Source organism: Bos taurus, chromosome 2, assembly GCF_002263795.3.
Source record: "Bos taurus isolate L1 Dominette 01449 registration number 42190680 breed Hereford chromosome 2, ARS-UCD2.0, whole genome shotgun sequence".
NCBI lineage: Eukaryota > Metazoa > Chordata > Mammalia > Artiodactyla > Bovidae > Bos > Bos taurus.
The window spans coordinates 106,151,242-106,176,722 of NC_037329.1; the positions used below are offsets into that span (position 1 = coordinate 106,151,242).

The 25,481-nt window shown below is 51.6% G+C and overlaps 2 protein-coding genes across 8 annotated transcripts in view; one reads left to right on the forward strand and one right to left on the reverse strand.

The window, feature by feature from the left end:
* The window catches only part of TNS1 (tensin 1), a 266,797-nt gene extending 249,165 nt beyond the window's left edge, over nt 1-17,632 (reverse strand). For 3 of the 5 annotated variants that reach the window (NM_001434864.1, NM_001434866.1, NM_001434863.1), the window contains exon 1: nt 16,974-17,632. The gene's annotated coding sequence lies outside the window, so the exon portion shown is untranslated. Of the gene's footprint in view, nt 1-2,505; nt 2,596-16,973 lie in introns of those variants that run through there. The other 2 variants (NM_001434868.1, NM_001434865.1) reach the window with 1 other exon arrangement.
* Nucleotides 2,802-24,711, forward strand: RUFY4 (RUN and FYVE domain containing 4). 3 transcript variants are annotated; one of them, XM_024974983.2, is made up of 12 exons: nt 2,802-3,906; nt 5,080-5,231; nt 5,336-5,442; nt 7,047-7,172; nt 7,520-7,626; nt 7,907-8,050; nt 8,502-8,571; nt 9,756-10,403; nt 11,132-11,238; nt 18,184-18,330; nt 23,479-23,589; nt 24,144-24,711. In XM_024974983.2, the coding sequence occupies exons 2-12, from the start codon at nt 5,186-5,188 to the stop codon at nt 24,244-24,246; spliced, it is 1,716 nt and encodes a 571-aa protein (XP_024830751.1). In that variant the 5' UTR covers nt 2,802-3,906; nt 5,080-5,185; the 3' UTR covers nt 24,247-24,711. The 3 variants fall into 3 exon arrangements, with proteins under 3 accessions (XP_024830751.1, XP_059730739.1, NP_001095551.2); XM_059874756.1 differs by having other exon boundaries at nt 5,143-5,231; NM_001102081.3 differs by having other exon boundaries at nt 2,887-3,086.
* The last annotated feature ends 770 nt before the right edge of the window (nt 24,712-25,481 follow it).

Sequence of the window (25,481 nt, forward strand, 5' to 3'; positions counted from 1 at the left end):
ACAAGGAGGCCGCCTGAAGGGTGCAAGGCCTACACCGCCAGGCTCCACTAATTCAGAGCTGAGGCTCAGAGTTGTGGGTACCAAGGCGAGGGCAAGCTTCCTTAAAGCCAAGAAGAGGAGTAGGTCACAGATTCCGGCCAGGGGAGGAGAGAGGTGCGGGCAATGGGGCCTGAGGGGGACAAAGAGGCCACCAGAGCGAGGAGGGCAGTGTGGCCTGAGTAGAGGACAGACTGCTTAGGGGGGTGAGTGTGGCCAGCATGCAGGAACTAGAGGACAAGATGGCCTGGTGGGAAGGGAACTTGCCAGAAGGGAGAGGGGAGGAGCGAGGCTGTGGGTGGGGACAGATGATGTGAGCACAGCCTGTGGCCCAAGGAGAGAAGTTCAGTCTATAGAAGGAGGCGGAGGGGAAGGGGGTCCTGTGGCAGGGAGGGTGGCATTTCAGTGGCAGGACCGTTGGTAGGAGTGCCCTGGCCAGGAGCCCAAATGCTTGAGTAGCTTCTAAGCCCTGACTCCTAAGGGAGGCTGAGAGCCCGAGAGATGTTTATCCACCACAGGAACGTGATAAAACACCTCCTCTGGCAGGCGATCAGCAGCCCGGCTGCCCTTTCCAGGGTGACCGAAGTCTCCTGAGGGTGGCAGTGTGAATGGGGCGCCTGGAGAGGGGAGAGCACACTGGCGACAGCACCTTCCCCACCCCCACCCGCTGGAGCCAGAGGAGCGGTGGGCATGAGCTCGGACTGGGACAGTTCCATCCTGCAGATGAAGGCAGGCTGAGTCATGGGTGAGAGCCAGGCTCTCTCAAGAGGCCACTCAGAAACCAGCTCATCCGAATGCAGACAGTCACTCGTCCCCATGCCCGTCCCCGTGGTTGTCACACGTGGGCGTCCACAGGCCCATGAGCCCACTCTCCCTGCCCCCACCTTCTCCCCTCTCCTTGATCACCCTCCTCTAGTGCCCCTGGCTCCTTCATCTGAGCTGCCCTGACTGCCTGTCCCTGCCCACCCTCAGGTGGCCCCCTGGCTCCCACCCACCACCCTCCACCCTGCAACCGCATCCAGAGTAGAGAAGGTAGGGAGACGGGAGACAGAGAGAAAAGTCAGAAAGGGTCTGCAATAGGAACGGACAGGGGAGGGAAACTGTGAACTCACTTTCCCCTGAAACCTTCCAAGGACAGAGGAGGGTTCATGAGGCTCTGAGGCCAGGACAAGACTGGATGACATCTGGGGAGGGGGATATAGAGTCCAAAAATTAGGCCACATCACCTTCACTTTCTGCCCCTTTTCCAGGACAGAGAGGCGGTAGTCTGGGATGCCCAGCACACCCTCAGGCTTCACCCTATCCTCAGGGCCCAAAGCTGGGCTCAGGCTTCCAACAGGATCATCCCTGGGCCACCAGTCACTGTAGGACCCAGAAAATATCTACACCCCACCAAGCCTGTCCCTCACCATGGTTGGTCATTACGGTGATGACTGGCGCTAGAGTTTGGGAAGGACAGAGTAGGGTTTATAAGCGCAGCCCTATGCCTGGCATTGTGAGTAAAACCACGAATATGCCAGATCTGAGACCTGGAGGGGCATCCAGTCAAGTGAGGCAGAGGAGTCACTTCGGTGCACACACACACACATATGCACATGCACACACCTGGCTTCACTGGTTGCCTCAAAAAAGGGGGATAAGGGAGCAGGGATTACCCGCACCATACATTCTGAGTTGCCCATACTCTGTGAGCCCCAGATGGAGGAACAAAAGACACCAGCATAATCCAAACCCCATACAGCAAATGAAACTTAGGAGGCTGCAGCCTTCACAGCCCCCAAACAGGGAGGTAGGCTGGGATTGTGCAGGAAGCCTATAGCAAGGTTGTCTAGTCCCAGGTGAGTCCAAGTATCCCTCCTCCTCCTTGGAGAAATCCAATGCCCACACCTACACCAAGCTTTCTAGTTCAGGGGACAGAGGCCTCATCCAGAACAGACACCTGCCTCCCTACGCCGGCCTATTCCCACCCACCTGGGTCAGCTTCCCACTTGCAAGGCTCTAAGGCTTACCCAGAACAGAGAGTGCAGAGGTGAGGGTCCAGCTCCCCCACCATCTTCAAGTCAGTCCTGGCTCTAACCAGACCCTCCCTGACTCAGAAGGCCCCCTCCCTCCTGACTATGGAGCCCTGGTCAGAGACAACAGTCCAGCTACGGGTGGGGACACACAGTTAACTGCTGGACTAGCTTGGGGAAAATTCATTCTTTCAGTGCCTTTCCCAGCAAGCCCAGCCCTGCCTCCCTTGCATGGCGCCTAAAATCTCACCTGAACTATTTGCCCTTTTAAGGGTCAGGTCCTACATCACCCTTCTCTCAGGGTCACAAGACAGCCAGATGAGACCTAACACGCTGCCCTTCACCTGGTCCGGGCTCCAGCGCGCCCTGACCCATGTTGGGTGCTTTCCCTGCGAGGCTCTTTACCTGTCTCAGGTGAACCAGGCTGTGCCTGCCACCTACCCGCACAGCGCCCTACCTGAAGCAGCAGCCGTCTGCTCTGGGCTCGGACTGAGCCCGGGGGCTCTCGGTCCTCCCACGGCGCGGGGGCCGGGGGACTCCCCGGGGGCTGGGGGCCGCAGGGGGGCCCGGGCTCCAGCGCCTCGCAGCACACCAAGCTCACCGTGCAGCCCATCCGGCCGGGCGCCCGTCCGCCCCTCACCCTGGCCACCGCTCGGCCCAGGGCGTCGGGAGGGGACCAGCGACTCCCCCAGCCCGTCCCCGCCCGGAGCCTCCTTGGCCCGCAGTGCCAGGAAGCGGGGGAGCGCGGGGCCGGGCGAGGGGCGGTGACACCGGCGCCCGGACGCAGCCAGTGAGGAGGGAGACCCGAGGGCTCGGTGGCGCGGGGAGGGGCGCGCGGGGTCTCGGGACCCGCCGGGAGAGAGACAGCGCCGGCGGGAGCGACGGGAGAGGCAGGAAGGAGATAAGGAGAGATAATGAGGGAGAGACGGGGACACGGGGGACGGAGAGGGGGGACGCAGCCTCTGCACGCGGGAGACCAAGTCCCGGAGAAGAAGAGACCGGCAGGAAGTCCTCACGGAAGGACGGAGCCAAGCTTGGGTACCGCGTGCGCGCCAGGGCTTACGCGCGGCTCCTAGCGCGGGGGTGGGTAAAGTGGGTTGTCCTCGCAGGGGCCTGCTGCTCTGTTCCCTGCGCTCAGTACTAGCTCCTGGGGACCCCACGGGGAAAAAACCCCAGCCTCAGAGAGGCAGAGCCATAGCCAGGGAGGGAGAGTCCCAGCCCACCTGGGCAATCCACCCAGCCCATTCCTGAATACAGCCTTTCACCAGTGCTTTCACTTTCGACCTTTCTCTGGTGATTCCCAGAACTGGGGAGATGGCACTGGTGATCAGCAGTCACGGGGAGACACGCAGTGGGACCCTTGTTCTCCTCTCCCCATCTGTACCACACTCCAACTGACAGTGAAGACCCGCGGTGATCATGGGGGCAGCATCATAGCCTCGTTGTGCCACCTGGTGGCGATAAGGAAGAAAGACAAGAGCAAGTGACCTTGATGAGAAGCGGATAGAACGTGCAAAGCAAGCACCTGCAAAGCAGCAGTTGCCTCTACTCTGGGTCCCCATCTCTGTTGGGCCAACTAGTGAATCTTCCCCTGGTCTGCCTAAGAGGAACCGTCTCCCATCTCAGGATCTGCCCCGGTGCCCTTGACCCTGCCTTTACCACTTCTTCCCTGTGTACAGTCTTCCGTTCCTCCTGCTCTGAGCAAAATTTCCCCTTAGTCCAGGGTGCTGGACTGGGCGTGAGTCACTTCCCAGGCAGCAAACCCTGAGAGAGGCTGTACAGAGCGCTCAGTCACAGATAACAGGCTGAGGCTGCAGTGCCCCAGCTTTCCATGCCCCAGAGAGCCAGGCCTTTCCAGGTGAGTAGCAAGGAGACCCCTGGGTCTCTGGGGGTGGCTGGAGAAAGGGAGTGATGCCAGAAGCAAGGGCAGAGGAATCCTGGATAGAGATGAGGAAGGGGAGGCGGTTCGGCTAGGTGTTTGTGGATTTCAGAGATCATCTGGGCTAAAAGGAGCTGCAGAGACCCTCCATCCAACCCCTTGGTCTACAGCTGGGGACATCCAGGCCCATGAAAGGTGAAGGATGTGCCCCAGGTCACACCGCAAGCTCACAACAGGGCCGGGTTGGAGGAGCAGGGCTCTTGACTCTCAGCACCGTGCTCCCTGAATACCATCCCCCGAGCCTCCCTCACCTTCCCTTCGTTTTGTTTTCCCTTCCCCTCCTCTGCATCCCAGCGCTCCTTCACTCCCACTCACCCCCAAATTCCAGCCACCACAGTGTGGGAGGCTGGACACCTGGCTTTCCCACCCTGTGCCTGTCTCAGGCTCAAAGAATAAGCTCATGGGCCCTAGGGGCCACGTCATTCCTCTCTGAGCCCCAGGATCCACTGTGTGTGGGGAAGACAGGCTGAGATTCCCTGGGCAGAGAGCAGCAGGGTTAAAACCCTGCTCCTCACACCCCACACCCCAGCATTCTAGCCCACCCCCCACTCTGGGGCCTTGCCTTGCTTCTGCCTCCTGCCTCCTTTTCCTCAAAAAACACACATTTTCCGCTCGGCTGGGGCCCAGGAAAGGATGAATGTGTGTCCCAAGGATGATGACTGTTTGGGCAAGGCCCCCTCTGGGGAATAGGGCCTCACCCCCTCAGCCCAGCATCCACATGGCTGGCACACATGAGCCCTTAGGACTGCTCACAGCCAGTCAGGGTTGAGAGCATGCACCCTGCAGGCACAGGGACCTGAGTTCAAATTCTAGTTTCATCCCTTAGAGTTTGGTAACTTTGGATAGAACACCCTCTCTGAGCCCCCCTCTCCTCGTATACAATGGAGTTAATAACCTCCCAGGGTTACTGTGGGGACTGAATGAGACATGGGTATCAGGCAAGGGCACAGAACTTGCCTCCCAGGAACAGCTCCCTGGGGCGTGGGGGAACCCCACCATCCTCCTCCTGCCTTGCCTCTCATGAAGGAGCTGGGGTTTTCTCCTACCAGTGGACTCGCCGGGTGACCCCAGAGATGTCACATTGTTCTTTAGGCTCTGATTCTTCCTTTGTATGAGAAGAGTGCTGGGCAGCTTTAACCTGAGGCTCCTTCCCAGGCCGGTATTCTAGACCATAAGGAATCACGTCCTTCAGATACTCATGGCCAAAGAAGGGGCTGTCCTCAAGATGACCAGGGACCTGAAAGGTGAGAGTGTCCAGAGAGAGCTCTGGGACGGCACTTGGGGAGAGGTGAGGGGTCTCGGAGCCCCACTCCTCTCTGAGGTCTGACGTCCACCGTCCTCCCCACAGCTGCTGTCTCTGCCATCCTTCAAGGCTACGGGGCTGGGCAGCAGCCGGTGACAGACACCAGTGCTGAGCTGCACAGACTCTGTGGCTGCCTGGAGCTTCTGCTGCAGGTAGGTCCTCCCCTCCCTGTCTCTCCCATCTCTCCAGGTCCCAATAACCAGTAACAGAAAGGGTTTTCCCAGGCGCTGAAGGAAGAGCCCCTGCCACTCTGTGTTACCACACACTACCTCGTCTCTGTGACTGTGTGTGCACACTCAGTTGTGTCTGACTCTTTGCGACCCCAAGGACTGTAGCCCACCAGGCTCCTCTGTCGATGGGATTCTCCAGGCAAGAATACTGGAGTGGGTTACCATTTCCGACCCAGGGATCGAACCCATGTCTCTTGCATTGCAGGCAGATTCTTTACTATTGAGCCACTGGGGCCTCCTCTCTGTCAATCAACAAATCCTTCTGGACATCTCACCTCACTTTTGGAGGGAAGTGAACCAGAGCAGAGCTAGGGTAGGGTTGGGTGGGGCTGGAGGCAGCCTCCTGCTCTAAAGACCAAGGTTTCAGAGGCATGGATGTCCCTGGGCTGGCCATCCTCACTGCTGGTTACAGCCTCAATCATCAGTAGCACTAGCTTTTATTGAGCACCTATTATGTGGCCAGCTAAACCTTTTATATGTTCACCTTGTTTAATTTGGGCTTCCCTGGATGGCTCAGATGGTAAAGAATCTGCCTACAGTACAGGAAACCCAGGTTCAATCCCTGGGTCAGAAAGATCCCCTAGAGAAGGGAATGGCAACCCAGACCAGTATTCTTGTCTGGAGAATTCCATGGACAGAGGAGCCTGGCGGGCTACAGTCCATAGGGTTGCAAAGAGTCAGACACGACTGAGCAACTTCACTTTCTTTCTTGTTTAATTTTTCTTTCCTGTGGTGCTTGATGACCAGCCCATGCCCAACCCCCCACACACATCCCCTTCCTACTTCTCTATGTGCGTGTAGATGTGTGTGGTGTGAGTGTGCATGTATGTGTGAGGTTTGTTTGTGTGTGGTGTATGTTGTGTGCCTAGGTGGTCTCCTGCCAGTCTGCCCTTCAGGTGCTGCACGCCAGTCACACTGGCCTCTTCCTAAAGCACAGCAGGAAAGCACCTGCCTCAGGGCCTTTGCACCTGCCGTTCCCTCTGCCTAGAATGCTCCTCATCCAGAAATTTGGATAGCACATTTTCCTTCAGATCTGGACTTGAATAAAACCTCCTCAGTGAGGCTTTCTTGAGCCACCCTAATCTACATTTTTAACACACACCACACATGCACATCACACACTCACACACATCTTACACATGCATGCACACGCCACACACTTTCCATTCCCTTTCTCCACCTTATTTTTTCTCCTTATCAGTCAGTGCAATCTAATGTACTATCTGTTTTGCTTATTCACTTTGTTCATTGCTGTATCCCCAAGGCTTAAAATGGGGCCCAGAACATAGTAAGTACTCAATAAGTATTTCTGAGATGAATGAATGAATGAAAACACCAAAGGCTCTGAAAGATCGAGCAGCTTACTCCTGATCACACAGCCAGCTAGGGCAGACCAGGACCCTAAGCTGGCTCTGTCTGCACTAGCCCTTTCCCTGCCATCACATGACCACTCAGCACGCTTGATGGCAGAGCGGGTTCTGGCAGGAAGCATTTCCACACTTTCCTTTCCCTCTTCTTGCTCCCAGTTTGACCAGAAAGAGCAGAAGAGCTTCCTGAGGCCTCGGAAAGACTATTGGGACTTCCTCTGTGCGGCCCTGTGGCAGCAGCGGGGGGACACGGAGCCAGTCCGCTTCGTCCACTCACTGGACAAGGTATCCAGGGCCGGGTGGCAGGGAGGCTAGCCTTGGCATGGTGGGGTCCTGCCCCTAGGCCCTTGACAAAGATGGCTCATGGGCTGGAGGGGACACAGGCCTGCCCAAGGTCCCCCTTGTCACCCATCCCTGCTCCACTGGCCATAGGAGCCCTCCCCTGGTCCCCACCTGTTATTAGCCCCTCCCTCAGCACCCCTCTCCACTCCCTTTCCTCCCACAGCCTTGAGTCCCAGGACACCCTTTCTCATCAACCATTCAGTCATTCCATCTTCTCTCCCTCTGTCCCGGTTGAGTTCCCTCTGTCCTAACACCTCCATCTGCCCAACTTGTCCCCTATGCACTCTCAGTTGAAGACTCCACTGGGGAAAGGCCGGGCCTTCATCCGCTTCTGCCTTGCCCATGGACAACTGGCCGAGTCCCTGCAGCTCTGCCTCCTGAACCCAGAGTTTACCAGGTGGGTAAGAGCCTCTTTACCCCAAAAAGGATGATTTGATATCAAGGACAAATAAAGGAAGGGAAGTAAAGGGAAAGTCAAGGAAGAAAGGGCAGAGGGGGAGCTTAGAGCCCCAGTCCTGGTAGCATCATGATGCTTGGGCCTCCTGGTCCCCAAGGGCCATAACCCTGTTCTGCAGAACCATCCCAATATGGTGTGCAATGGAAGTGGATTCTCTGAGGTCGGGGGTGGCAATAGCACCAGAACCAAAGGCCAAGGGCATGGGTCATTGTTAACACAGGGAGTGGTATGGCCCCCGGAGCCCTCTGGTGTGCCCTGAACTCCGGGAAGACATCCTGGACTCCCTCTATGCTCTCAACGGGATGACCTTCGACTTGGACCTGCAGCGGCCAGACTTGGATGGGGCCTGGCCCATGTTCTCAGAGTGAGTGGGGGCAGCATGGAGGGGAGCTTCTTTTCAATGCCTGCTCCCAGTACCACCACCCTCCCAAACTAACCCTAAGCCCTCAGTCCCTAGCCCCATCTTTTCCTCCCTCCTTTATTGCTCCCTGAAATCCCTGTTCTCCACCTCCCTAGACTTCTGTCTTCCAAGTGTCATCTTAGGATGTCCCATGATGCTTCATTAAAGAGTTGCTGGATTGTTGGGGTAGATGGTTAGAAGGATGAATGGATGTTGGGATGGAATGGAAGGATGGATGGAGGATGGGATGCATGTGTAGATGGACAGAAGGAATGCATGCATCAGGGCGGAAAGGCAGGAACGCGGGAAGGTGGGGGGATGAATGGGTGGCTGGAAAGATGGGGTGTCCTGCATCCGAGGACCAAGACCACTGCTGGAGAGAGACCCAGCTTCTCCCTGCTTCTTTCACTTTCAGGTCCCACTGCTCCAATTCCAGCCGGACCCGGGGAAGAAGACCCAGAAAGACCAGAGAGTCCCCAAAGGAGGTGCCTCTTCCCAACCTTCACTCTAGTTGCCTCTTCTCTATCTCTGTTGGGACCCCCAGGTTGAAAAGTAACTGAGCCCTGACCCAGCTAGACAAAGACGGAGAGGCCAACAGGTGGACCTCGGGAGCCACAGTAACATAAGCTTATATTCCTCAGGTGGTGAGGGTATCTACCAGGGAAAGAAAGGAACCACTGGCAGCACCTGCAGGCGCCGCTGGGGGCCCTGGGGAGCAGGGAAGGCTGGGGAGGGTGACTGGAAGCTTATAGAAAACAGCCCAGGGAAACCACCTCTGCTGGACCGTTTGCAAACATGTCAATTCAATTCAGAGAGTGACGAAAGAGCCAAAGTGCCTGCTTCGTATCCCGGCTCCATCCCTTACTAACTATAGTCCTTGGCACAAAACTTGTCCTGCCTCACAGGGTGGGGGTGGGGGTTGTGACGATGCATCAGCCCAGGTGCAGCGCAGGGCAAGGCTCCTGGTACATGCCCACTCATTAGGCAGTAGCTTGTGGTTCTCATCCTTCCATGGGCTCGCTTTTCACCACCACCCCTCCAGCTTCCAGGACCGGGGTGCAGATTCTATAGCTCAGTCTCAGACCTTAAGGAGTTCCAGATCTTTAGGGAGATAGACCCTAAAGGAACACATTGCAACACAAGTTAAAGGTAGTGACCAGACACACCTAGGAACATGGGAGTGCCAGGAAGGCTTCTTGACAGAGGTGACTCTTAGGGGCTGTTGGTCTATTTAAGCCTTCACCACAACCCTGTAAGGAGATAGTATTCCCATTTTACAGATCAGAAAAAGGAAACACAGAGAAGTCAAGTTTGGGGGGAGGGGGGAGATCAGAGGAGAGTGGTGGGAAGGACTTAGTGGAAATCAGATAGATGCAGAAGATGAAGGTAAAGGAGGGAGGAGGATGCAGACTGGAGGTGAGGAAGGAGAGGGCGTTGAGAAGCACCATTGCTCCCAGATGAGATGAAAGCCCAGGCCTTGGGTCACCTGAGGTTGTCAACACTCAGATTCCTGGGCCCTACCCCAAATATCCTGAATCAGGCTTCTAGTGGGAGGACACAGGAATTCATATATTTAGCAAACACACTAGATTAGGGCTGTGGCTTCTCCCATGCACCAGGATGGTGAGCTGGTGCTGAGAGTGATGATGGAGTCGGGGCTTCTTTGCAGATATCAGCCACATATGGGAACTCCACAGAAGTCCACCTGGAGGAGCCACACACAAGCCAAGCCAGCTGTCTGCAAGATGCACCCAGGAAAGACGGGTTGGCTGGACTTCCCAGGTCCCAGCAACACAGGCATCATCCCCACTTTTTGGAAAAGAAGAAGGAGGATCCCAGGAGCCTTGGGTGCCCCCCAAGCATGTGGGAACTAGATGGGGAGGAGTTTCAGCAAGACCAGGAGAAAGGAGTTCCAAGGACAGAGATCTGCCTGGAGGACTCAACACCCACCATCCAGGGACAGGGGGAGGGAGCCAGAGAGACCCTGAAGGAGGTGGTAGGGTCAGAGGCTGAGGGCAAGGGAGCTTTGCTGGGTGTGGAGGGCCAGAGGACAACAAAGGGGACTCATGAAGGGGAAGCAGAGAGGAGTCATATCCATAGACTGCTGGCCTCCAGCCCCAAAGGGACAATAGGGGATGTAGTGTCATGGGGCAAGCATGATGGGAAGGTGCCTAGTATCCCAGGGGAGCTCTGGGTCCTTCAGGGCCTGGGAACCAAGGAAGACTCCACCTCAGAGAAGCCTCAAGAGCAGACAGGAGTGACCAGTGTGACCAGGAGGGAGGAACAAGCAGAGATGGCCTTGCAGGATGTCGTCAAGGTGAGAACAGTCGAGCTCTGTACTTGTCTCTGCTCCCCGCTCTAACCTGCCCCATAGGCAGGTGTCTTCAAGGGTGGCCCTGGGCCCTTCCAGCCCATAGACTAATTTGTATTGGTCCACACAGAACCATTATGATCTGAGGATACCATTTGAAGTTCTTTGGTTCATCACATGAAGATCATGCATTCTTCAGTTTATCACAATCCCCACATCTCCCTATTGCCTCACACCAGGCCCACATTGTTCATCCATGCTACCTGCCCAGCTCTGTGGGCATCTGAGTTTGCAATCCCTTCCCAAAAGTTCTTCAGGGCAGTTGCTTATCCTCAAGGTCCATTACCCTCTTTATTGGCAGATTTCTTCCCAATATCTAAGTTCTGCTGTTGCAGGCCCCACCCACCTTGTTGCCCCTGTGGCTGCTTCTCCTCGAGGTCACCCAAATTGTTTTCAAGCCTTCCTCTAGCATCCTCCCTAGGCAGAGGCTTCCAGATGCTTGCTGCCAGTGACTTGGATTTTTTAGTGAAGGAAGAAATCATGGCTCCAGGCTCATCCAGGGGCACAGCCAGGCACCACAGCTCCCAGGGCTCTCCCCAGTCCTGCGCTCCACCCAAGAGCTGTTTCACATGACCTGGGGTCTCATGGGAGTGTTTGCCAGGTCAAGTCCCGGGCTGGGGGCTCTGCCCTCCTCCTTCACCTTCCATTTCCTTTCACCCTGTCCCTGCCTTCAGAGCCTCAGATATGGGCTGCAGAAAACCCAGGAGCAAGCCCAGCACCAGGAGCAGATGCTGAAGGAGCAGGAAGGGGAGCTGAAGGCACTGCAGGAGCAGCTCAGCAGGTAACCTGGGCAACCAACATCACAGCCAGGTGTGGGAGCCAGGAGGCAGGAGGCTCACATTCACGGTCACGCCAGGAAGCATCTTCTGAGCACCTCCCGTGTACCAGGCCTTGCCAGGGCACAACTTCGGGGTGCTGAGGTATACAGAACACTATTCCTGCTATCCCTTGCCAGCCCCCTCCCTCGCTGGCCTCCCTAAGTAGCCCCAGGAGAGCTCTATGGGTCCCTCCCTTCCTGCACTCACCTTTGCCACTTGCTGCTGCCTCTTCATCGTTCCCCTCTCTCTTTTCCATCCACAAAGCACCCCCGCCCCACCACATTCCTGCCCCACTCTCTGTCTCCCTCTTTCCCTCTGTTTGCCTCTCCTTTTCCTGTTCCCTGTTGTACAATCTCTCTTTCACCCTCTTGATCATCGTAATCATAACTATCATCACGGAGCACGTACAGCCCTGGCATTCTTCCAGGTGCTTGCTCCTAGCAACCTCAGGAGACCAGTCCTTCAAGAACCCCCGTTTTATAGATGAGGAGGCTAAGGCTCCAAGATGCTACACAACTCACCCAACATCAGCTAGTTAGTAGAGGAGCTGAGATCCAGACCCTGCAGCTGACTCCAGAAGCAATGGGCTAAAGGCCACTCCTCAGCCAGTACCCGCTATGCCTGTGTATCAGTCCCCCCATCTCTCCCTCTCTCAGCAACCAGCACATTCATCTTCCCATCATCACTCCACCTCAGGGGTCCAAAGTACACGTTTGTCTCTGCTTTCTCCCTCAGCCTTTCATTTTCTTAGGTTCTTGGTCACAATTTATTTTTAAATTATGACACCACGCGAAGTTCATCCTAGGTCTGACTCAGTCTCACCATGTGTCTCTCCCTTGGTGTCTGTGTGCCTCAGTCTGCCCGCCGGCCTTGCCTCTCCCACGTGGCTGACACCTGCCCTAAACCAGGGGAGCCTGCGTAGCTGTGATTCAGAGTGAATCACAGAGCCATCTACTGACTGCTTAACAGGCGCAAAGAGGCCTGGGACCCAGGAGCCAAGCCCAAAAGGCCCCCTGGGACTCCTACCGCTAGATGCTCAGCTGAGTCCCATGTTCTTTTTCAGCAAAGTATCCCATGATTCAGACCCTAAGTGAGTGTGGGGGCCTTGCCCACCCAAGACCATCTCTGGGGACCAAGACAGGCTGCAGGGAGAAGCTGGGAGGCTCTGGGAAGACCACCCAGCCCCAGTTGCTCCCTGGAGCTGGGTGAGCCCCTGTCTCACAGCCCCCTGTCCTGAGCCCATTATCCCATCCATCACCCAGTCATTCCACAAACACCACATGCCCACTCTGTGCCAGGCCTGTTCTATGTGCTATGGTAGTTATGATTATGATGGTCAAGAGGGTGGAAGAGAGATTGTGCAACAGGGAACTGGAAAATGAGAGGCAAACAGGAAAAGAGAGACAGAGAAAGAGAAGACACTTTCAAGGATAAAACGCAAAATCCCGGCCCTTGTGGAGCTTACACGCCAGTGGGAGAGGCAGTTAATAAATACAAGCAATAAAATACACAGGATGTCAGATTGTGATGAGTTCTAAGAAGAAAAAAATTAAAGCAGGAGAGAGGAATGGGAAGTAACAGGGCTGATACTTTAAAAGGAGGTGGCCTCACCAGGGGAGGCCTCCCTGGAAAGGTGAAGTTTGAGTTAAGACCTGAAGGAAGGGAAAAGGAGTCATTTGCATATGTGATAGAAGAATGTTCCAGGCAGGGGGAACGGCAGGAGCAAAGGCTCTGTGGTGGGAACGGGCATGGCATCAGGAGTGCCACTATAGCCCCAGTGGCGGGAAAGAGAGAGAGGATGTAGGAAAAGGTCAGGTGGGTCATGGGAAACCCTAGTGGGTCATCAGAGGACCTTGGCTTTGGCGTGACTTTGAATCACTGAGTCTCCTGAGCAGAGGAGGGACATGATGTAACTCTGCTTATGAAAACTATACTTCTCTGCATTTAAAAAACAATTCAGGGGTTTTTAGTGTATTCACAAAGTTGTGCATCCATAGTCAATTTTAGAATATTTTCATCATCCCAAAGAGAAACCTGGTACTCATTAGCAGACACTGCCCAACCCTCCTCCTCCGCCTCCTAGCCCTGGGCAAGCACTAATCTGCCCTCTGTCTGCATGGGTGTGCCTGTTTCAGGCTGGCCTGTGTTTTCGAGGATTCACGCCCCTGGACCCATGGAGCTAGTCTACAGGGGATCCAAGCTGGAAGCAGGGAGACCGATCAGGAAGGGGAGCTGGGATGTACTAGGGGCGATGAGGGTACAGGGAGCAGCTGGATCCTGAAGTCAGGCTCAAGGGACTGGATGTGGGGTGAGAGAGAAAGACGGAGTCGAGAATGACTCCAGGCCTTCGGCCTGACTAACTGGAAAGCTAGAGTCAGTGTGTGGAGGAGCAGGCTGGCAGGGACAGCTCAGGTGTTGGGTTTGGAGCCTGCCAAGTTCGAGACCCCTGTAAGACACCAAGTGGAGCTTTGGATGGGTGGTTGAGTGGAGTGGAGGAGAGAGGGTGGGCTAGAGGACCCACTGGAGAACCACTGGAATGAGGGTGGCGAGTAACAGAAGCTTCGGAGGCCAGGACAAAAATGTGCCCCTCTGCCTCCTGGAAGCCAGGAACTTAGACCCCACACCCCTCGGAAAGGAGCCGTGGGCTTCGAGCTGGTGACAGTGTGTCACCAACTGTGAGAAGGGCCATGGGGCCCAGGCAGAGAGTGAACAATGTTCACTCTGCCTCTGTTGTGGCCAGAGGTGGGGAGGGCACAGCAGGGAGCAGGACAGGCACGTCTACTCTCAGAGGCCTGCAGAGACAGACGACAGATCAACAAACAGAAATACAATTTTAGATAGTCATGGGCCCTGCAGGGGCCAGAGAGAGAGGAGAATCATCTAGAATTGGAGTCAGGGAAGCGCTCTCTGAGGAGGTGGCTTTTGAGCAGAAATTCCAACCACAGGCAAAGCTGGACCAGGCAGGTGTCTCGAGAGGAGCCTTTCAAGCAGGAGGACAGGCAGGTGCAAAGGCCCAGGAGATGTGAGCTTGGGGACAAGCAGGCGTGTGGCTAGAGCAGAGCCCTCCACGTGCTCTAGAAGCAGAGTCATGAACAGAAATGTCTCATGGTCTGACTTGGGTTTCTGAAGGATAGCTCTGGCTCTGGTGGGGAGAACGGACTCAGGATGGGCAGGGTGCAGAGCCCCAGGCTATACGCACAGGGGAGACGCGGCAGGTCCCAGAGCAGAACAACCCAGGGCTATAAAAATACACCTGGGCTTTCCATACCCGCTTCCTGGCTTTCTGACTGTGTGGCCCTGGGTCCCTCTTCTGCCTTAGGTCCCTGATTTGCAAAAAGGAGATGGTTGCCTCTCTTCCAGGTCAGATGCTCTGTGAGATCTTCTTTCTAAGCAGATCTGCCCCCTGGGTTAACCTCAAAGCAGAAGGGATTAGGACAGGTACGAGTGGAAGGTCTTCAGATGGGGAACTAGATAAATATCCCTTCTCCCCAACTTGGGTGGCAGCACTGAGCTCCCCAGAGGCTGCCGCAGGACCGTCAGGATCCATCCCACTCTCCTACCTGCTGTCCACTCAGCCCTGATGCCACAAACCACTGGTGACCAGGGCCCTGCATGCATGCAAGTATGGGGAGGCGAGTGATTAGAGCTGGGCAGGCCTGCTCTCAGATTTCTGCTCCCTCCACTTATCAAGTTGTGTGACCCTAGGCAAGTATTACTACCTCTCTAAAGGTCTGTTTTCTTTCCTATAAAGTGATGATCATATCACCTGTCCCATAAATTTGTGGAAGTTCAATGAAACAAGGCTATAAAGCACTAAGCTCAGTGCCAGGCACGTAGTAGATTCTCAATAGACTTTAATTCCCTCCGGGTTGAAAGAGGACACCTCCTGCCCTAGGAGGGTCGGTGGTGCTGGTGGTTTAGTCTCTTAAGTCGTGTTCAACTCTCGTGACCCCGTGGACTGTAGCCTGCCAGGCTTCTCTGTCCATAGGATTCTTCAGGCAACAATACTGGAGTGGGTTGCCATTTCCTTCTCCAGGGGATCTTTCCCACTCAGGAATCAAACCCAGGTCTCCTGCCTAGCAGGCAGATTCTTTACCAACTGAGCTATGAGGGAATCCCAGGAGTGTCTGTCACCCCCTTGAAAGTAAAAGTGAAAGTAACTCAGTCGTGTCCAACTCTTGTGACCTCATGGACTGTAGCCCACCAGACTCTTCTGTCCATGGGATTCTCCAGGCAAGAACACTGGAGTGGGTTGCCATTTCCTTCTCAAGGGGATCTTCCTGACCCAAGAATCGAACCTGATTCTCCTGCATTGCAGGCAGATTCTTTACAGACTGAGCTATGGAGGGAAGCCCTTAAATACTTAAAATGCTTCGGTGGTTTCCATGGCACTGAGATCAAAGTCCACTCCTCCTAGAGCACTGAGGACTCTGCCTGCCTCCCGCCTTGCCTCCTGCCTCCCCACCCCACCCCACCCCCTGTATTAGTTGGCCAAAAAGCTCATACAGGTTTTCCTATTACAGCTTATAAAAAACCCAAACAAACTTTTTGGCCAACCCAATAGTTTCGCACGTCTTTCTTTCATTTCCTCAAATAAGCCAAGTTCTTCCCAACTTGCAGAACTTGGTATGTCCCTTTCTCTGGCTCTGCAAGGCTGCTTCCTTGTCTTTCAGATCTGCTTAAAGGTCACCCTGTCTAAGAAGACCTCCTGAGTGCTCCCTCAGCTCTGCGGCTCTGCCACTCCTTTGGCGTTGTCACACACTTAATTATGTTATTGGTCCATCACTCATTTTAACCACTGCCCCAAACATGCTATAAGCTCCACCAAGAACCTTAGGCATTGCTGTATTCCTGGCACCTAACACAGTCATTGGCACACAGTAGGTGCTTAATTTCTTACCTGGAGAATCCCATGGTCAGAGGAGCCTGGTGGGTTCCAGTCTATAGAGTCACAAAGAGTTGGACACAACTGAAGTGACTTAATAACAGGTGCTTAATAAATGTTCCCTCTAACCCCAAAGACACTGACTAACCGCAGTGGTCACATTAGGGCCTGCGCTGCCCACACCAGAGGCCCTGGGATCACTGGGCAAGTAACTTAGCTTAAGAAAATGAAATCCTAATACTAAGAAATGAAGAGGCTGAGGACTCGAATGTTTGTTAAGTCACTCTTCCCTATGGCTGCAGGGACTGGCCTTTCTGGATTTCGGTGGCTAGCTGTTGTCTGTCTGATGTTATGGCTCACCCAGTTTTCCTCCCTGCAGCATGCTATGGCAGAAATTCTTAAATTAATAATTCAATTCATTGTCAAACCTCTTCCCTTAGGGGCATGGGTATACACACACAAACATACACACACACACACACACACACACACACACACACACATCCAGAGGTCATAGAACAGACACCACCATTACAACACCCACCTGTCTGAACAATGGAGTAAGAGGTAGGGGCCTGGAGCTAGGACCCTTTTATTTCCAGTCCATTAGATTTCTTAGAAACTTCTAGGAAGACACTAAGACAAAAGGAAAAGGCAAGAATAGAACTGAGGAGTTTCCAAGCCCAAACTGAAACAGAAATTTAAGAAAGCCATATGTTTAATATGACTTTTTTTTAAACTGAAAAGACAATCTAATGCAATTTTCAAAATATTTTAAAGCCAAAAAGTCACTTCAAATCCTGCATCACTTACTGCTTTCCCCAAACACCGCAGTTGTTTTCAGCTGGCACTGCCCATCCAGCCTGGGCTCCCAGGCATCCGCTACCCCCCAGAGATCAGCCAGGATTGTGAGCATGCCTTTCCAGAAAATGGTATTTTAAAATGAAAATGTTAGAGAGAGAAAGAAGGAAAACAATTGAAAATATTGGCTCGTTCTCTCTAGAGGAACATGCAAGGCTAGATCCTGTTTTCGTTGCTCTGATCGGTTGATGAGTCATCTGTAGGTGTCAGCTCACACAGTGCTTTTCTGGTGAGATGTGTGTGTTGGGTGATGAGTGTATGTGGTGTGTCATAGGAGTTATCGGTGTATGATGTGTTGTGAGTATGTGTGAAGTGTGTGCGTGTTGTGTGGTGTGTGTGTACATGTTATGTGCATGTGTGTGATGTATGTTGTGATGTGCAAGTTTAAGTGTGTGATGTGTTGTATGGTGAGTGTGTATGTCTAGTGGGGGTGTGGTATCGGTACATGTGATGTGTGTGGTATATGTGTAGTGTGTGTGTGCTGTGTTGTAAGTGTGTGGTGTATGTGTGTGTGGCATCTAGTGTGGTGTGTGCGCCTGTATGTGTGGTAAATGTGTGTTGTATGTGGTATGTGTGGGGTGTTGTGTATGGGGTGTGTGTGTGTAGTGTGTGCTATGTGTGTGTGGTGTCTAGTGTGGTGTGTGTGCCTGTATGGGTTGAGATTGTGTGTTATATGTGGTGTGTGTGTGTGCTCTGCTGTGAATGTATGGTGTGTGGTGTGTTATGCGGTGTGTGTATACAGTGTGTAGTGTGTGTGTACTATGTTGTAAGTATGTTCAGTGTGTGTGTGGTGTCTAGTGTGGTGTGTGTGCCTGTATGCGTTGAGATTGTGTGTCATATGTGGTGTGTGTGCGCTGTGTTGTGATTGTATGGTGTGTGGGGTGTTATGTGGTGTGTGTGTATAGTGTGCAGTGTGTGTGCTATGTTGTCAGTGTGTTCAGTATATGTGTGTGTGGTGTCTAGTGTAGTGTGTGTGCCTGTATGTGTTGTGGTTGCATGTTATATGTGGTGTCTGTGTGCAGTGTTGTCAATGTGTGGTGTGTGTGTACACTTCAGCTGCGGGGGCACCACCAGCTTCCCAGGTGGGGCTCCGGTCACTCAGCCCGGCTCAGACACAGATGCTGCGCCATCCCCTCAGAACTCAGCCCTCCTCTGTGCCCAGGTGTCAGGAGGAGAGGGCCCGGCTGCAGGCGGAGCTGGAGCAGAAGCAACGGGAGGCTGAAAGGAAGGACGCCGTGTATGAGGAGGAGCTTGGCGGGCAGCGGGACCTGGTCCGAGCCATGAAGAGTCGGGTGCTGGAGCTGATTCAGTAAGGGCGGGACCCCGGGCTGGGGTGCAGGAGAGGGCGTGGTATCAGGCATGCCCTCTGGACCTTTGGTACACCAACTCATCTCCTTCTTTCAGCCACCTCTGCTGTTATCCCCATGCCACAGATGAGAAAACTGAGGGTCAGAGAGGCTGACTTGGCCACCAAGGAAGCACAGCATACAAATTGCATAGAGTCCTCTGCCTCTAAGGAAGCCCCCCTCCAACCCCCACAAACACACACAACAACCAAGGCTAGGAGAAGGGAAAGGAGCCCAGAGGTTAACTGGGAGATAATCTCATGTCCTATACCTGCCTGCCTGCCGGACTTCCTCAGACCGCTGGGCCTGTGGCCTGTCCTGGGTCAGCTGCCCTGGGTTCCAGAGGCTGAGCTCACCAGGATTCATCCCAAACCACTAAACTCGCTGAAGGATAGGAGGAAATGCATAAAACCTGCTTTCTACCCTCCGGTCCAGTGAGGAGATAATTTCCAGATACACAGTGCTCTCTCACCTCATTCAGAAAATACGAGACTGCTGGACTCAGGTTCCCTTAGAACTGGAAGGCTGCTGAGGGGTCACCTAGAAATAAATCCTCTTGCACAAAATCCAAGTGATTAAAGGTGAGACAAGGGAGAGGTCAGACAGGAAAGAAAGAATAATTTAAGGAATAATCTCCCCTGAGGATCTGTCAACTGGGAAGAAGCTAATAAAAAATTAGCTATATATCTCACAAAAGAATTTAAGGTGGCTAACAATAAGACAGAGAGACAGAGGGAGGGAGATACATACACACACACACACACACACACACACATATATATATACACACACACACATATATATATACACTTATGATTGTTAAAGAAAAAGAGAAGATTTCCTGAAAGATGAAAAAGATACTCCTGAAGTATCAGGTTTAAAACTTAACTCTGAACATCTTGGTAGCAGGATGAAAAAGAGAAATGTAGAAAGTTTCACCATCCATTCAAAGGAGCAATACCAGTTCACCAAGAGAGACAAATGTTTTTCCTAGTGCTAAAGAAATTAATCACAAGGTCTCAAACCACATAGTACAATGTCCCTCCCAGAAGCATTATGGAAGACATGGCCCTAAGCCAAAAAAAAAGGAGTGTGGAGCAAGAAGTTTGACTTCTGTGTCAAAATGGTAGACTGACCACATGTTAGTTCAGTCGCTCAGTCGTGTCCGACTCTTTGTGACCCCATGGGCTGCAGCACGCCAGGCCTCCCTGTCCATCACCAACTCCCAGAGTTTACTCAAACTCCTGTCCATTGAGTCAGTGATGCCATCCAACCATCTCATCCTCTGTCATCCCCTTCTTCTCCCGCCTTCAATCTTTTCCCAGCAGCAGGGTCTTTTCAAATGAGTCAGCTCTTCACATCAGGTGACCACACATTATCCAGCCTCTATCCTGAGATCTCACTAGAATGACTGTAAAGGAATAAAACAGAGAGAAAGTTGGAGGAGCCAACCACAAGTGAGAGATAAGAGCTAATTTCAAGAAGCCAGAAAATAGATGGAGAAGTGGATACTGAATTTGGCCCAAGTTAGTACTCCAGGGCCCAGAGACACCGAGAACACAGATGGCAGAAGGGAGATGAGGGGCAGAAACCGGGAAAATGTACTGATAAAGTCATTAGGAAGAGCAGTGTACAGCCTGCTCTGTACAGCTGTGCGGTGTACAATGTACAGTACTTTCTGCCTGCCTCCCCAACTACAGAACATCTAAGAGTGAGGGGTCTATCATCAGGCAAATAAGTAAAAGTTGATGTGGCAGGTAGCTCCCTGCCCAATCTGCCCTAAAGTGAGGCTACTAGTCAGCCATCCCCATCTATGCCTTGGAGCCCTAACAGCTTGTATCACCTCTTTCTTAAACATGAAATGACAACCGAGGACCCCAGACATTTGGCGAGAGCCTAGAAAATAAAGGGGAGTGACAAAGATACACAGACAAAAAAGGTCCATCGTCCATGAAGCTATGAAAAGCAACCATCAAAAGATGAGAAACATTCTCGGAAATTAAAAATATGATTACTGACATGTTTCAATTCACTCGGATTGGAAAAGAAAGATGAGGCAGTCTCTCAGAAAATATAATGAAAGCGCAGATAAATGAAGACATGAGAGAAATAGAAACACAGAGAATCAATCCAGGAGTTCTGATAACTTCTCCAACTGACAGGAGTTCCAAAGAAGGAGAGAATAAAAAGGAGGTGATTTTCCAATAAAAATATGAGATGCTTTTCCAGTTCTGATGGGAGTTGTTCTTCAGATTTAAAGATTTCACTGAGCAACCAGCATAATAAAGGAAAGGGGCAGGGTAAACCGCGTCTAGATACATCATTGTGAAATTTCATTAAAACAAAGATGAGGAGAATATCCTAAAAGACAGGTCCACTTGTAGAAGAAATAGAACCCAACAAATTTTAAGGGTTCAGTGACGTAGCGGTCAATGGTTAAGACTCTATGGTGTAATGCTTTCAGGTTCTAAGAAAAACTGGCTTTTGCCCTCGAATTCTACATCCAGTCAAACTATGGAGCAAGTGGGGAGGTGGTGGAGGAAAGACATTTTTCAGATAGACAGGTTACATAAAATTCACCTCCCACACAGACTTTCTTCGGAAGTTAATTAAGGATGTGCTCCAGAGAAACAAGGAAGTAAGCTAAGAAAGGAGAAGATGTGGAACTCAGGAATAGTGGCTCTAGCCCATGAGGAAAGGAAAGGGAATTCCCAAGATGACAAGTGGGCAGCAAGCCCAGAAAGTAGTCAGTTCAGACTACAGGAGAAGTATGGAGGGCCCAGGAGGGAGGTCTCAGGAGAGAAAAAACTTCAGTAGAGTATCTGAGATGATGAAGGGGGTGGGTGTGGATTAGGCCATGTTAAATGCAAGTCATGAAAGGAGCAAAGAAAAGGAGTAAGAAAGTTCCAGAAAAACAAAAAATTTCCAAGAAAGGGAATATCACAGAACACAGCTCCAGGTGATGCAATATGTTTATGTACTGTCTAATAATGTAAATACTGCTCATTGATTATTTTCAATGTTAGAATCAATCTAAAGGTAAATCACAGAAAACAATTATAATTATAGAACAAACATAAATGTTACTTGGAGAAGGCAACGGCACCCCACTCCAGTACTCTTGCCTGGAAAATCCCATGGACGGAGGAGCCTGGTAGGCTGCAGTCCATGGGGTCACTAAGAGTCGGACACAACTGAGTGACTTCACTTTCACTTTTCACTTTCATGCGCTGGAGAAGGAAATGGCAACCCACTCCAGTTCCCAGGGACAGGGGAGCCTGGTGGGCTACTGTCTATGGGGTCACACAGAGTTGGACACGACTGAAGTGACTTAGCAGCAGCAGCAGCAAATGTTACTACCTAAACAATGTCAAGTATATAATAGGATCCAACAGGAATACCTGTGAAGATGGAAATGTTCTGCATTTGCCCAGTCCAGTATGATAGCTACTAGTCCCATGTAGCAACTGAGTATCTCAAATGTTGACTGATGCAACTGAGAAAATGAAGTTTTAACTTTATTTAACTTTAAGTTAAATAAACACCTGATATCACGTATATGTGGAATCTAAAAAATACAACAAACTAGTGAATAAAAAAAAAGAAGCAGACTGACAGCCATAGAGAACACACTAGTGGTTACCAGTGAAGAAAGGAAAGGAGGGAGGCGCAATATAAGGGACTTTTTAAGGAAGTTATTATGAGGTTATCGTGTGTGTGAAACTTTTGAAAATTCTAAAGTACTGTAGAATTTAAAGTATCTTTCATTCAATAAGCATAATAATAAGATAAAAAGTTAAACATATACCTAAATATCCACATATGGCTAATGGCTACCATATTGGATGTTGCAGGAGTAGATGACAAATTAGGAGGTGGAGAAGGAGGCGCACTGAAGAGAAGGGATGCTGACACCACCTTATTACAGAATGGCAGTCGTATTATGCTGTCTATAGTTAATAGAATGAGTGAGAAATAAATGTGTGGGTATATTCTATAAAATTCCAGTAGTAACCAATAAAGGAACAAAAAATGGAGATAAAATTGCATTGAGAGGAAAGAGGAGTTAGTAAGGAAGGTAATAAGTAAGCTGTATCCTGTGATATCAAGGAGTTCTATGAAAGATACTCTCGATAAATCAAGGTGGAAGAATATGAGCGTATTACTTGAATATGGAAGTAATATCAAGGAAAAAAAACCTAAAGGATGTAAGAAGTGGTTTGCCACTGAGAATGGGAAGGAGGCATATCGATTTCCTTTTGATATAATTCCTTCTGGACTGTTCAGTGTTTAAATCATGCCTGTGCGTGTCATTTTGGTAAAAATTTTAAGCAACCCACATTCCTAAACATTCTTCAAAAAAAAAAAAAAAAAACCAATGAGGATAGTTTTGGGGGAGCATGAACATACATAACTACAAGGCAGTTTGTACTGAGTGTCAAATAAAAATAATAGGCATTATATGCTATAGGAAGCTCCCTGGGGGCTTCCAGGATCAGGGAGCATTTCTTAGAGGAGGTGGGATATGAACAGATTCTTAAATAATGGGTCAAGATTATGTTGGGTGAAGGGAGCCTGGGTGTCATCGTCCATCTTCCCAGAAAAACTGGAGACTCGCTGATCTCTAATGTGTGTGTCTCTCACTGTCTCTTCATTTGTCTGTGTCTTTCTGCCTCACTACATCTCTTCCTTGGTCTCTCCATCTTGCTCCCTGTCTGTGACTCTGTCCCTGTCTGTCTCTGCATTTTCCCCCTGTGTCTTTCTCTCTCCCTCCACATTATCTCCCTGTCTCCCTCTCTGGGAGTCTGTCTCCCTCTCCAACTCCCTGACTTTCTCTCTCTCTCTGAGTGCCTGTATCTCTTTCCCTCCTTGTCTTCCTCTCCATTTCTGGCTCTCTGTCTTTCTGCTCTGCCGTTTCTCCTCTCTTCTTGTCTCTCTATGTGTATATCTCTGTGTGACTGCCTCTATTTTTCCCTGTCTCTCCCTCTTCTTTGTCTCTGTGTATCTGTTTCTGTCTCTCCATCTGTGTATCTCCATCTTTCTCTCTTTCTCTATCATCTTCTTCTTCCTCTCTCTGTCTGTGTGTGTCCCCACCTCCACCTGCCCATCAGAGAGAAGGATATTCTGTGGCAGAAAGTCCAGCATCTCTCGTCCATGGCCCCGGGATGCTGCGTCGTCTGCAGCAAGATCTTTGGCCGGTTGTCTCGGCGGTACCCATGCAGGTAATGGGTGGGGTACAGCATCCTTCCTTTGGGACAGCCCAGTTTCCACCAGCCCACAGCCCCGTGCCCACTCCAGAGAGGGAGGGGCACAGGAACTAGGCATTTGTGAAAGGCCACTTGAAGCTGGCCACTCATTTTCCCCAATACTTGGCAGAGACATGAGCAAGAACTGTAGAAAGGGGGCAGACAAGGAAGGGCCTCTGCAAGAAGGGACTGGGTGACCCTTCCAGGAGCTGACTGATTAATCGACCAGCTAATCTCATCTGGGAAGAGAGTTCCTGTCCAAAGCAAGCTGCTCTCCCCACTTTGCCCTGGGAACACGGTGAGAGGGCAGACAGCAAGAGAAAGGACAGTGGGCCATCAGCAGAACCTGCCACTTGGAGGACCCTGGAAGGGTGGGGCACCAGGAAAACTTTTTAGGAAAGAGGAGGCCTCCTGAGATAGATCCAGGGCCGTCCAGCCAGAAGATGAGAAATGCAGAGACAGACACAAAGATGCTTGAACTTCATGACCCATCCCCCGTATGCACCCACTCTTCTGCCTCTGCTCCCCAGGCTCTGTGGAGGCCTGGTTTGCCATGCCTGCTCTGTGGATTACAAGAAGAGAGAGCGCCACTGCCCACCCTGCTCCCAGAGGAGAGACGCCCAGGTTCTCTGACCGAGACCCATCCAGGACTGGCTGCTGCATCCCACGCGACCCCTCCCCTTGGCCCTTGGTGGCCCTCTGGTCCGACCAGTCCTGCCGTCTAAGGCAGGCAGCACTTGAGTGGACAGACCGTCGTGTGGAAGGTGGAAGGAGCCGGGGTGGCAGTCAGGAGAGGGGTTCTGACCCTGCATCTCCCACTGATGAGCTGGGTGACTTTGGCAGAGCTGTCAGGCTTTTCTCGTAAGGTGAGAGAGTGGGCTCCATCTTGGTCTAAAGTCCCTTCAGGCTCAGAATGTCTTGTCCAAGAATAAGACCTGGTGGCCTGGGTGTTTCCCTTCCACACTCATTCCTCAGTCAGCCCACCCTTCACAACACAGGGGAGCTTCCTGTCCGGAGTCTGCTTGGGGGTCTATGTAGTATTTTATTTTTAACAACTTTCTTCAGGTACTATTAACATATAATACACTTTATATAAAATCTGATGAGTTTTGACTTTAATATACACCCTGAAGCCATCACTGTATTCAAAATAACAGACGCATCATCCATCAGCCCCAGTTTCCTTGTGCCCTTTGTCATCTCTACCCCGACCCTCTCTCCATCCCCAGGCAACTACTTACTCACTTTCTGTCACTAGAGACTAGGTTGCATTTTCTAAAATTTTGTACAAAAAGAATCATACAGAATACACTCTTTATTATCTGCCTTCTTTCACTCAGCATAATTCAGTTCAGTTCAGTTCAGTCGCTCAGTCGTGTCCGACTCTTTGGGACCCCATGAACCGCAGCATGCCAGGCCTCCCTGTCCATCACCAACTCCCAGAGTCCACCCAAACCCATGTCCATCGAGTCGGTGATGCCATCCAACCATCTCATCCTCTGTTGTCCCCTTCTCCTCCTGCCCTCAATCTTTCCCAGCATCAGGGTCTTTTCAAATGAGTCAGCTCTTCACATCAGGTGGCCAAAGTATTGGAGTTTCAGCTTCAACATTAGTCCTTCCAATGAACATCCAGGACTGATCTCCTTTAGGATAGACTGGTTGGATCTCCTTGCAGTCCAAGGGACTCTCAAGAGTCTTCTCCAACACCACAGTTCAAAAGCATAGTTATTTTGTCATAAAATACTGCTGAGTAGTATTTCACTGCATGGATATACTGAATTAGTTTACACATTCAGCTGTTGCTGATACTTGGGTTGTTTCCAATTTGAGGTTATTACAAGTAAGTTTCTTCTCATCACCTGTGTACA

Bases quoted from the DNA above. Each gene is read 5' to 3' on its own strand.
- RUFY4 (XM_024974983.2), top strand. From the start codon at position 5,186: ATGGCCAAAGAAGGGGCTGTCCTCAAGATGACCAGGGACCTGAAAG. The intron at 11,239-18,183 runs GTAACCTGGGCA...CTCTGTGCCCAG, and splicing joins CTGCAGGAGCAGCTCAGCAG to GTGTCAGGAGGAGAGGGCCC. The intron at 18,331-23,478 runs GTAAGGGCGGGA...CCTGCCCATCAG, and splicing joins CGGGTGCTGGAGCTGATTCA to AGAGAAGGATATTCTGTGGC.